Here is a 13,311-nt window from a genome sequence, read left to right on the forward strand (position 1 = left end):
CTCCGAAACTCCCGTCTTGTTGAAAGAAGAAAAGCAGCTGATCATAAAGCTTATTTGTGGCCATGTTGGATTTGGTTAGCTATGCGTGATCTCAATCTTTATTCACATGTTATTTCTTTGTATTTGTTTGTGATGTGCATAAAATGTAATGTTTTCATGATTTTCGTGACTTTTCTGATTTCCTCCATTGACTTCCCATGGTGCATAGACCCGAGCTGGACATGAACAACTCACACCACAGAATATGCTTCTATTATAGAATAACCTGAGCTAATTTCAGGTGAAACATATAACCCTATGTACATGCTGCTGCTTTTGCTATTTTCAAACTTTTTAAAAACTATACTCCTGTCCAATAACAATGGTGAATTTACTATTTCACTTAAGCTTTATTAGTTGTAGGCATATTTCCATGATCCAGCTAGGTGCCCTGATTTTGCTTTGCTATAGGGGAAACTGTAATCCAGTATTTTATTATTGCACACTGCTGCTCAAGTTATTTTCCAAACACATTTTGAAGCATCGCAGAGACTATATCCATATCCCAGAACAATAGAATTAAACTGAAGTGCTGAGCTTTTCTAACTCTTCTCATTCTGCGATGTCACCGTTACTGTACGACCCCCGGGGGCGACGCGCCTCCATTGCCGCCTCGGCGGCGAAAAGTGCTGAGTCACGACGTGACGTAGCTCCGCCTGACCCGGTGACGCGTGTCCAGCCCTCGCAAAGTGCCTGAAAGAAAACGGTCCGGCAGTGCGGCACCGGGGACCAGCACAGCCTGGGGGTTGCAGAGCAGGAGCCGGCTGGGAAAGAGCCATCACTGGTGATCCAATAAAAGTGCACAGCCGCCACACTGTCTACTTCTTCCTCGGCGTCGGGAGAAAGAGCCTTGTCATTGTATGCGCCTCCTCGTCGGGAGCAGATCTGGAAGCATTGGTGCTGTAGGAGGCCTCGGTCTTGGTCTTATCGATAAGGTTATATGTGATTCATGAACCGATCAGGTGTGTGATCTGGCTTTAAGTGACTGCAGAGAAGCGAGACACCGAGACGGGGCTATACCGTTGCATACGTAGGGCGCCGTGAAGTGATTGGAAGCAGCACCGGGCAGTCGTGTTGTTAACGCCGCATCTTGGGGGGCTATGGGCTTGCTGTCACAAGGGTCGCCATTGAACTGGGAAGAGACCAAAAAGTACGCCGATCATGTCCGCCAACACGGCATCATCCAGTTCCTGAACATCTACAACAAGGTCAAGGACCGGCAGAGGGACGTGCTGAAATGGGGCGACGAGGTAAGAGCCGCCGCGCCGCGTCCTCGGCCGCTCGACACGTGTTGCGGGCTTTATTTTAATTGCAATTTGGGCTACAGATGGATCTCGGAGCGCGACTCGAAACACGGGGGTGAGGATGGTTTCCGGGGTGTCACAGTGCAGTAAGTGGTGCTGGTCGTGCACAGCCCCTCGGTCCGCTTCCCTGCTGCCGCTGCGATGCCGGGCAGGTGCGGGACGCATCCTCTCCACGTTGAGCTGCATTTGCGTGCTGTCTGTCTGTCTGTCTGTCTGTCTGTCTGTCAGTCACCGCAGCCTCCAGCCGGGGGACATGCAATGGCTTCCCATGCGTGTAACATACAAATGCACTGTCTGGAGCCGGGCTGCGTAGTTTCACTTTGGCTCAGGCCAGTGAGCAACATAACTGGTGTAAATACCCCCTGTCTTGCATCATCGCTGTTATACTGTGGCCAGTTATAATGCCATTTGATCGTTTGAAGGGTATTTCACAGTGAGTGTGTTTTCACGTATTTGATCTGATCCATCGCACCGTGTTCAATCTTTTACCGCTTTGTGTGGCAATACCTAATGCTAAGCAGGAGGGGAAGTACAATGTAGCCAAGTGACGATTCACATTGCTAGAGCTGGCATCTGTCTCAGTCAAGACTTGCTGTTCAGGAGGAGGAGGCAGTTTCCTGGAGGCCCAGCAGCACATTACTGCTGACTGCAAATGTAAATGTACTCTTGTGTGGATGGTGTGTGTGTGCAATGTATCATCCCTTGCATCCTTTTAGTAAATGAGAGAAAATCCAAGGTCAAACTTTTAAGGGGGCAGAACACTATTGATGAAGCGGATATCAGTTGCTCTTTCTCAGCATTAATGCACAAAATGTTTTCACCACCCTGAGCATATTCCCACATTTTCTCTAGGGGCCAATACCTGTAAAACATTTGCTGGAAGTAATGAATAAAGTCTGGACTGTAGAAGAACTTAAATCTTCATAATCTTAAATATTCACAAATAGCTCAAAACAAATGTGACTTGGTAGCCACTAATCCTCAGTTTAAATATGAGCAGCAAAGAAATGTAAGGTCTAATAAAACAATAGAAGGCTACCACATAATCTCTGAAAGAAAATGCTCCAATACCGGCCAGTATACAGTTTTCCACAGCATGTACTGCATTCATGGGCCTTGGAGACGATTATAATTTCTCCAAAAAGAAAGTACATGTTTGTTGTTGTTGTTTTGAATGTTATGGCTGTTATTATTTTATTTGCAACTCTCTCCTATCTGGAAGACTTAACTTTGTCGCATCGCTTGGATTTCGAACAACCCGGCATTTTGTTGTTTTAGATTAATCCCACATTCCGACAGTGGATTAGATGGTAGCAGAATCAAAGTCAAGAAAAAGAGTTTGATGAATTGGAAAGGATGTGATGTTGCCGTTTTCGTTTAGTTTGGAAAGAGGGGCACAGCGTTTTAGTTTGGGATGTGACAAAGAATTTTGCTAACATTAAGGGAGGTTGTGTTTAAAATAATTTGGCTTTGAGACATTCAAATTAAGTTAAATGCAATGCATAGACATGTAACAGTTTAAAATAATGCATGATTATAATTTTTTAATTTGGCACTTTCAAACTCAGCACTGTGTAAAAATAAAATGGGCATGACAATAATAGAACCTAATAAGGTCACAAAAACAGATCAATCTAGCTTTTAAAGTTATTTATTGTATAGGAATAGTTTGGCATAATCCATTACTGGCATGATTGTCATGGCTCAGAGTTTTCTTATTATTCATACCATTTCCCCCAGATGTCATATGAATCAAACTCGTCATTGACTTGTCTGACCATATGCCATACTGCCTCCTCTTTCGTCGGTCAAAAGTGGAGGAAAGGTGTTGGCGTGGGCGAAAGATCTGGGTTCCCGTCCTTCAAAGTCACTCACAGTTCCTGGAACACTGAGACTATGTAATCTTGCAGGATTATTAAATACATTCTGGTAACTCTATATCTAACACATCTAGCCCTGGATAATAAATCAAGAAGTTTTCAAATGACTCAAGTAAAAACAACTACAGCAACAACTTGCCAATAGATTGTTTCTCGGAGAATCGCAGTGCAGTATAGCCAGCTTTTCTTTATTTCGGAAAGAAAACCGTAATTCAGCTCTCCAATGGCTGTTTGTGTATATAAGTCAGGCACTATTTTAATTGTAGTGCATGTCTGCCAGTCTTATACCAAGAATATAAACGATAATACTGACGTGCATTCGTGGATTCTTTCAAAAAAATTAAAATAAATCCCAGTTTCCAGGAAAAAATGTAGCTTTGTGAAAATAAATGCCAATAGGAATAAAAAACTATTTGTGTGAATTACACGCAACTATAATTTATTTATTTATTTATCATGTCTGCAGTCCATGAAAGGAGAAATTATATAATTTGGGAGCCAATGAATGAATCCATCATGTTTCACACATGACCTTCAGCCAGAAGGGGAGTGCTGCTGTATGTCTTTCAACGGTTACGGGCGGAAAATTCTCTTAAGTAAACTTGTAGCTTCCTGACCTAGAGAAAAACACATACATGTACAAAACCTCTGATTTTTAATTGAAAGATACTTAGATTCATGGAATGAACACGTCTACAGGCAACAGCAATTTTTTTTTCTTTTCTTTCCCTTCTCTCTCTTCTCCTTGGCGTATAGAGGTACAAGCTGCCAGAATCTGTGATGTGTTATGCTTTGAACTGCACTGTATTATTGCACTTTGTATCACTCTTATATTTTGTAAGTTGTTCTGGACAAGAGTGTCTGCTAAGCAATAAATAATAATAATAATAATGCTTGTTTTTTTTCCATGGTCTTATTTGCTGACACACTGCAAATAGGAGGTCCAGATCATATGGAAGTAACATATTCCAAGTTAAAGATTTAAAACAGCTGATGAATCATTAAACATGCTACCCTTTACTGTGTGCCAAACATTGAAATAATGCCATATAATTGATTCAATTTGCTGATGTCTGTCTGTTAAAACGGCAGTGAGGGGGATGTGCCGACTGAAAATAACCATCAGTCCCTCCTGTTTCAGGACTTTGTAAAATAAGGACATTGTTGGGTCTATCATGTCCCCAATCCAAGTCATCATCACTACAAGAATACATATCAGATGCATTATCTTCTGTACAAGAGGACTTTGATATAGGGCTTTCACACTGTATTACTAGATCTGTGTAACATACACCATGTTGAGAAGAAATCTGGTTATAATTGTAATTTATGGCAGTATCCTGTAAAAATAACGTACACAAAAACTTTATACATGACAGACAAACACCTGAAATATATCCACATATATATACACACACATGTATATAATCTCACACACACAGTGGCAATAGAAACTAGTCACCCCTTTGAACTTTCACAACCTGAAATTTGTGTGCATTTAAATGGGATTGTTCCGCATTTGAAGAGGCAAAAGGGCTATTATTGTGAAACAACAGTTACTAAACAAAAAAAACAAAAAAACTAGACGTTTTTGGTTACATAAGTATTCACCCCACCTTCAGCGGGAATTTTTGCTATGAGTCTTTTGGGGTAAATCTCTGGTATGTCTGGTATCTGGATTGCGCAATATTTGCCCATTCTTCTTGGACAAATGTTCAAATGCTGTCAAGTTGTACATGACTACTTCTGTTCGTCCATTCTTGAACTCTCCAAGGCCTCATCCTCTTTGCCCTTGCTTGTTGTTCAGGTGGAATACATGTTGGTCGCCATGGATGAGAAAAATGAGAAGGTTCGGCTGGTACTGACCGGAGCAGATGTTCTGCAGACGTTGCAGGATAAGGGTGAGAAGACCAACCCCAAGTAAGTCGTGGCTTATACACCATTCATAACAGGTGTGTGAAGCAGCACTCGACAAGTCTTCAGACTGTCGTATAAAATAATTGCATTTCCCTCCGTTTGTAATGTAATGTTTGAGAGTACAGAAACCAAATGGATTGAATGTCTTGTGTGTCTTTTCTTTTTATGGAAAGCAAATGCAAATACCTTATGTTGTGCCTGAGCAAAGAGCCAGGCACTGAGATCACTAGTGATGAATAACATTTGGATTTGCATAACTTTAGACCACATAGATTTTAAATATTCTGCTAAATATGTAAAGCCAAATCTCATAGTGCCTATAATGGATTCCTGAGGGCACAATAAACTAATAATCATATTTTTGTAAATTAAAAATAGCATTCCCTGGATTCAAAAAATAAAAGACTCACTGTAATGATTTTATAGTAACCAATCAATTCCAAATGATATAGAAGCCACAGTGTATTCCCTACATCATCCTTTTGATAACATCACTAGGATTTTAAAAAGTTCAAATCTCTAACCTTCAAAGATCGTTTTTTACCTGAACAACATCCATGCGAATGACATTTTAGATGGAGTTTGGGGAGTGTTGGGAGAAGCCCATCTTTTCTCCTCCTTCAGCCACAAGATTTGCCAACTGGCTGTGCAATTATCCAAATTATAGTATTTATTTAGATATCAGATAATCAGCATCACCTCAGGAGAAAGTACAGGTTGGGATGATAAAACTCCCATTGTATTTACACAGTACATCTCCACCTTACAGCACAGCACACGGCCGATTAGGGGTATTTCTTCATAGTGTTGATGCACAGGCATTTGAATGAGCTTTTCCCCTACAGCCACCCAACCCTTTGGAGGCCCGAGTACGGAAGTTACATGATTGAAGGCACGCCTGGGCAACCCTATGGAGGGACGATGTCTGAGTTTAACACCGTGGAGGACAACATGGGAAAGCGAAGGAAGGAGGCCTCGTCGTTCCTGAAGGAACACGAGACCCTTTGCACCATTACAGCATTCCCGAGGTAATAACCCGCGGACGCGTATGCCTGCGTCACAGTTTAATTCTCTCGGCGATTCCGATGGCTCCTTTTCGATTTTCACTGTGCAGTCATCAGAGGGAAAGCACGTCTACTGTAATCTTGGCACAGATTCGCGATCAGTAGACTCGGAGGACGAGGATTGCTGCAGTGCTCTGAACCACTTACTGTACATATGTTCTCAGCATGACTCCTTATTCTGCAAGTGCCTTTCAGCTAAAACCCAGCGAGGCGCAGTGTCATTCATAAGATCCAATGGACCGCTGCAGATGATTAACTATTGAAAATTTCAATGCAGAACAAAGGGCCAGACACCATTACGGCATGGAAGCACTGTTATGTCCACACAACAATACTTTGTTTAGATTTGGTAGTAAAATTAGGTGGCAGTCTCATTCTCAAAACAAATTGTAACCAAGACTGTAAACATTGAGTTTTCCAGACTTCTTGCATACAATCTCTGTATATATCTACATTTAATATAAGGACCTATACTTACAGCTTTTTGAAACATGCACATAGTACAATGTACATTTAAAAAAAAAAAAAAAAGGATGACTATAATTATGCAACCGCAGTTCCAGGGCCAAGGTTGTCTTTCATTACTTTGCAGACGAGAACAATACGTTGCCATAAATTATTTATTTGACATACCTTGAGCAACCACAAGCGGAGGTGGAGCCAGATTGTCCGAGGTGTTACCGTGTCAGGAAGCTGTCCTTTCTGTCGCTTAATTCCCTTATCGGCAAAAGGCTCAATGTTTGCTTATGTTTTCCTTTGGGTTTCTTTTCCTGCAGGTTGGGTTGCCCAGGTTTTACCCTGCCAGAGTACGCACCCATGCCCATTGAGAAAGGCGCATCCAAATCCCTGTTTTTCCCTGATGAGGCTATTAACGGACACCCAAGGTTTAGGCAAGTAGAAAAAGTATATATATATGTAATACCCTGTCAGTATCTTATATGTGAACAAAGGTGTACATATTTTGGTCTCCCTGTTCTACTAGGGATGGAACAAACCATAAAACAAGCCGAATTTACCTGGGAACATTTTCCTGCATATCAATAAATATAAGTAAATATCAATACTAGTTTGTCAGTTATTATGATGTCATGGGCATTTACAAATACATTCTTCACACACACACAATGTAATATGATGTATTGTTCTGTATCCATCAGACCTTGATACTTCCCAGAAAAGTGAATGTTTGCCTATAATATGAAAACTCAATTGTGCTTTTATTTACATTGTAGCACTTTGACCCGAAACATCCGTCACAGAAGAGGAGAGAAGGTTGTGATCAATGTACCCAGTGAGTATATGACACTGAGGAAACCATTGGTAAAACATGTTGATATAGCAGATGCATTGTATTATCATGAGGAAACCTGTTGCCTATTTGCCATCGTTTACCAAATACAGTTTATTTACCAAAATTATTTAGTTGATCTCAAGATGATGTTGTGGGAGCACAGAAGCAGGACCTGTATAGATTAAACAGGACTGTTATTTTACATGTCATTTTCTGTTTACAAAAGATAAAGAAAATTGAAGCAAATATCAGATCTAAATGGCAGTTATCCAGATTATCCTTTTCTCCTCTGGTCCCATTGCATTGGGAGTAGAAAATGGTCTATAAGGAATATAAATGTGAGACGTTGCATAACTAAATGGGTAATACAGGAATTACAAGTCCTTTACCCTGTGCTTTTTAAGATCCAATTGTAAAATGTGACGATTCCCCCCCCCCTCAGTTTTCAAAGACACGCACACCCCATCTCCTTTCATCGAAACATTTCCCAATGACGATGGGGAGGCAGCGAGGGCGGCCATACCTGACCACATATACATGGACGCCATGGGCTTCGGAATGGGCAACTGCTGTCTCCAGGTACTGCTGACGTCAGAATCGGTGACGGATTCTCTTAATGAACATCATGAAATTGCTCCGCCAACGACTAACCTCTGAATCAAATTAATTCATTTGTAGGATATGTTTATAGTTGCCAACAAACCCAAGAGAAGATCTTTAATCTCTAAACCGGTTTACCTAAGATCAGGGTTTATTTATCCTAAATGTTTTGAAGAGTCCTGCATTGGCTTTTTAATCTATTCACAGATTTTAATGTATGGGCAGGAAAGGGAGTATTAATAATAGCCCATACAGATTTCAAGTGACGTAGTGATCATTTTAAAAGCCTTTCTAAAACTAACTCCGGACTGCATGTTTATTTTGTAATTATTTAAACTAGCATTTGTAACCCTTTTGCCCTGAAACTGTTCTTTTCTATAAAAGATGTTCTATTTCAGTGACTGAAATATTTTTGTAATGTCCTGGCAGGTGACATTCCAAGCTTGTAGCATAAGCGAAGCAAGATATTTATATGACCAACTGGCCACAATTTGCCCTATTGTGGTAAGTGTCTTTCTGTGAATTTCCAGAGTCTAAAGCGGTTTTGATGATGCTGCATGGAAATATATAGCATTAAAAGAAAAAACGAATTGTCTCACTAATGTAACTGCTCTTGTGCATTTCAGTTCAATCCCATGAAGGGCAAAATTATAGTTAGATGATTTAAAACAGGTTACACTACAAATTGGTTTGTGTATTAGTCTTGTTAGGCTAATTGTTCTGCATATAGATTTCCAATCAACCGATATAAATTAAATATTAAGTCCTCTTCAGAAGTGTAAAGTGTGTAATGTTTACTATACAAAACGTGATTAAAAGTGTCCCTGATGTATACAGAAACAGTGTGTGTAACTTACCATTTTCATCTAGCAACTGTATTATTTTCAGAAATGTAATGGCCATTGTAATCATTCTATAGACAATCAATGCATAGACTGTGCAAATGGTCAACACAATTGGAAATTGAAGTAAGGCAACTATGTGGCTGCATCGTTTTGTACACTGAGGTAACCGTATTGTTCCTGAATCCTCTTCGCAGATGGCGCTGAGTGCTGCATCTCCGTTTTACAGAGGGTACGTGTCGGATATTGACTGCCGCTGGGGAGTGATCTCGGCTTCAGTAGATGACCGAACGCGCGAGGAAAGGGGACTAGTGGTACGGGACAACATTTTACATACTGTGGAATGATTGAACTTGTCACTTAAACCAGGATTTACATCTACCACCTGAAAGTACAATTTGAATACCATCAGTTTCTTCTCTGTTTTACTATAAATCTGTTTGTTATAGTTTTTTGAAATTATAAACAGTTTGTTTAAGATGGTGCACAAAAAATAAAGGTTTTGCAGGATTAGGCAACACATCTAACTTTGTTTTTTTTTTTGTAGCCCCTAAAAAATAGTAAATACCGGATCCATAAATCAAGATACGATTCCATTGACAGCTACCTCTCGTGCTGTGGTGAAAAATACAATGACATTGACTTAACAAAAGACGAGGACATCTACAAACAGCTTTTAGATGCAGGTAACGGCACATAAGCTTCTTTATTCCAATGTGTTGACTCTTTTGCTACTCAAGAAAGTTACGAAGTCTAAAGTATTTAATATAATGGGTTTGTTTATTTAATTGTATAATGTTCCAGGGATTGACAAACTCCTGGCACAGCACATAGCCCATCTCTTTATCCGCGACCCTTTGACTCTTTTTGAAGAGAAGATCCACATGGATGACGAGAATGAATCTGATCACTTTGAGGTATGACTGTTCCGCAGATCTAGGCTGCATGTCTTTATCATCTCTCGTTCTCTTTGAAACTCTTTGAAAGCATGTTTTCATACCTGTAAATGGACACGGTTTCTGTTGACAGGTGGATAAGGAAGGTAATATAAATCTGCATGTGTTTTCACGTGACATCGTTGTTTGTGTGCGTTTTTTTCGTTTACACTTCTCTCAAACTTTTCTAGAACATTCAGTCAACCAACTGGCAGACTATGAGGTTCAAACCACCTCCGCCCAACTCAGATATTGGCTGGAGAGTAGAATTTCGTCCAATGGAGGTAAGCACAATGGTATATAATGCAGCAGGAGCAATAAAGAGGAATTTGCTAAGGAGGAAATTGTCTTGTATATGTTCAACAATAGCTTCTTAGGGATATTTGTGAATAAAAGCATCTTAAACTGCATACATTGTCTTTTTTGAGGATTAATTTGTCTAAGCAATTTGTAAAACTATTTATTTGTAATATTCTGCTCTATTTTTCTTTTGCGTTTGCTTCTCCCATCCAGGTACAGCTGACGGACTTTGAAAACTCTGCATACGTTGTGTTTGTCGTTTTGCTCACTAGAGTGATTCTTTCGTACAAGTTAGACTTTCTCATCCCATTGTCGAAGGTAGGAGAAATGTCAATAATTCATTAGTGCAGTTGAGCCATGAATAGTCGAGATGTGGGTCGTTTGTGTGTGAGGGAGACATGCAGATATGTGGTGTGACTTCTATGAAATGTTAGTGTATTGATTTATGCACCATGTGGAGTAATGTGGCTTGATTAGAAGCACATTATTGTTCATTCTGACCAATTACTGTCATTAGGGAATTCTTCACAACTGATGATGAGACTTGATGATTTTGATTTGATAGTTTTTAAGAGTTCTGTGATATGAGGTAAAAGGTATGTCCTCTTTACAATTTGCAAGGATTAACTAGAAATGTCGAATCTCAATATTATATTGTTTTATTCCATTAGGTGGATGAAAACATGAAAGTTGCTCAGAAACGAAATGCGGTGCATGAGGGCATGTTTTATTTCCGGAAGGACATTTTTAAAGGTAACCATTTCAGTGCAAAGGAGTCTTAAAATTGGCATTTAAAGAATAATTGTATGAGGCAAATAAATGTCTGGTTCCTTTAAAAAAATACAAAAAAAAAAAAACTCAATTCTGCCCTCAGCTGGCAAAATTGAGTGTTTGTAATAGTAAAATCACGACAGAAATGTCTGGCAAAAATGATTACCACTTTTTGAAGTTGAACCATTTAATGTATTTATTTTATTCTTGTGCCTGTAAATTAGGCTGTAATCCTGTAGCGGATGGATCTGCTGCAACCCAGAATGGCATGGAAAACGACACAGAGGAATATGTGTTAATGAGCATTGACACGATTATAAATGGGAAGGTAGGTTTACTTCACTTGTTCATCCAATCACTTTCCATCTCGTTTCATTTTCATGATGGGGAAAGAATATTGATTCATTACAAGTGCATGTTTTGTGTTTTTAGGAAGGTGTGTTTCAAGGACTAATACCAATCCTGAACTGTTATCTGGAAAACATGGAAGTGGACGTGGAAACGCGTTGCACCATATTAAATTATCTTAAACTGATCAAGAAAAGAGCTTCAGGTACATGAACTCACTTTCATTTTAAAGATTGAGTGCTGTACATTGATATATTTATAAATTTCACCTCTACTTTCTACAGAGATACTTAAATGCATTTTTTTTCCCATTATACCTTAGGGGAACTAATGACCATGGCAAGATGGATGAGGGAGTTTGTTGCAAAGCACCCCGAGTACAAGAAGGACAGTGTGATAACCGATAAAATCAACTACGACCTCTTGGTGAGATGTGACAAGATTGCAAAGGGAACAGCGCGGAGCCCAGAACTCCTTGGAGATCCCATTAACAGGGCAAAATAAATCAACATGCATTGTTAAGCACTGCAGACGTTACAGCTTTAATCAGAGAATGAATGTTGTTGTCCTTAATTATGATTTAAACCCATTTTGCATGATATGAAGACCAAATGTGTGATTTGACATAATGGCCCAACCAGATTGACCGTTTCTTTTAAAAAATAACCTTTTGTATCGAACTTGTATATAATATCAGATTTTTATGATTAACAAAATATTTTAATAGCATAAATGAATGTCTGTATGTATATATTTTTTCTTACGGCCTTGGAAAGTGATTTGTCTGTGGCTGGTAATGTAAATGTAACAAAACACTATCTGTAAATTAGAAACATTCTCATCTGTACTGTAAATATTGTACTCATGCTTTACTAACTTTAACAATGCTATGTTGGGTTATATTTGCATTTCTTCAAAATCCTTTTTACATTGCTGCTGTAAGAACCTTTCAGGATTCGTGTTTTGGATTGACTGAACTGTAATCCAGTGTCTGTGGAAAATTAGATCCTTCACAGATTGTCCATTATACTGATGTTGTCTTGTATAAATAAAATGTGAATAACATTGCAAGTGAAAAACAGGTAAAGGTGAATAATTTTATTTTGGCATTTTAGTAAGGGATATGAAGTAGTTCTTGAAATAAACTTGAGGTCCTCAATGTTATGCAAGTTTGATTTTATTGATTTGTTGTTGTTGGAATTTTATTCTCCGTTAATGAAACTACTATATTAAAATACCATTCCACAGGACTGTAAAATAAAGTAATTATTTCTGATGTTCGCGAGACACCTTTTTAATATGAATTATTATACCATTAATATCCATACTTATAAGGTTTGATTTTCATTACTATATTTAGGGAAATGTTTGAACTCTGTTGATAAAGAAAAAGTAACTACTACAAGTCTGATGATTTTAAACAAAAAACGAATTTAACAGAGCCTAAACATACATGGTTTAAATCGGTTGATTTTTTTTCTTCAGTCCATTTAACAGTTTTTAGTCATTAGTGTACATTCTGTTATTGATTGGCATATATTATGTGGACTAGCTTAAAAACAAAAAAAGTTAGTTAAAAATGCTAATGATTGAAAATCATTTTTTTATTTTTAACATTGGATCATACAAACTTAAATCTCAGTTGGTTAAATGCATATCTGGTGAATGTGATGCTTTATTATCCACTAGGTGGTGGAAGTGATCTTGCTATCTTCCGATATTTTGATTAAAATATTTCCATTAAATTGCATTAGTTCTAATCTCCACAAAGCAACATTTTCCATGACATTTAATATCAGGGATTGTACAAAATGTATTTTAAGGTTTCCAAAGCCCATCCAATGGATCCAGTTCTATACTTCGCTACTACATTTCTGTGAGATTTCTCCTTTTACTGACAAGTATCTCTGAACTCCCAGGATGAGGGTCTGCACTACTATCAAAGATATAGGCTGACAGAAAAACAATTTCTGCATCTGACTTTCCTTTTTACTCTAGTTCTATGTCGATAGGGCATCAA

General features: G+C 38.7%; 2 protein-coding genes across 2 annotated transcripts in view; one reads left to right on the forward strand and one right to left on the reverse strand.

Moving 5' to 3' along the window:
- The window catches only part of eloal (elongin A, like), a 46,612-nt gene that overhangs the window by 18,402 nt on the left and 14,899 nt on the right, over window positions 1-13,311 (reverse strand). The gene's annotated exons all lie outside the window — the stretch shown is intronic.
- On the forward strand, window positions 714-12,567 carry gclc (glutamate-cysteine ligase, catalytic subunit). The gene is made up of 16 exons (XM_066696800.1): window positions 714-1,289; window positions 5,031-5,143; window positions 5,986-6,168; window positions 6,981-7,094; window positions 7,437-7,495; window positions 7,938-8,074; window positions 8,525-8,599; window positions 9,135-9,251; window positions 9,485-9,623; window positions 9,742-9,854; window positions 10,064-10,156; window positions 10,386-10,490; window positions 10,844-10,925; window positions 11,168-11,271; window positions 11,376-11,496; window positions 11,614-12,567. The coding sequence occupies exons 1-16, from the start codon at window positions 1,140-1,142 to the stop codon at window positions 11,793-11,795; spliced, it is 1,887 nt and encodes a 628-aa protein (XP_066552897.1). The 5' UTR covers window positions 714-1,139; the 3' UTR covers window positions 11,796-12,567.

This window comes from Amia ocellicauda, chromosome 23, assembly GCF_036373705.1.
Source record: "Amia ocellicauda isolate fAmiCal2 chromosome 23, fAmiCal2.hap1, whole genome shotgun sequence".
NCBI classification, from domain to species: Eukaryota; Metazoa; Chordata; class Actinopteri; order Amiiformes; family Amiidae; genus Amia; species Amia ocellicauda.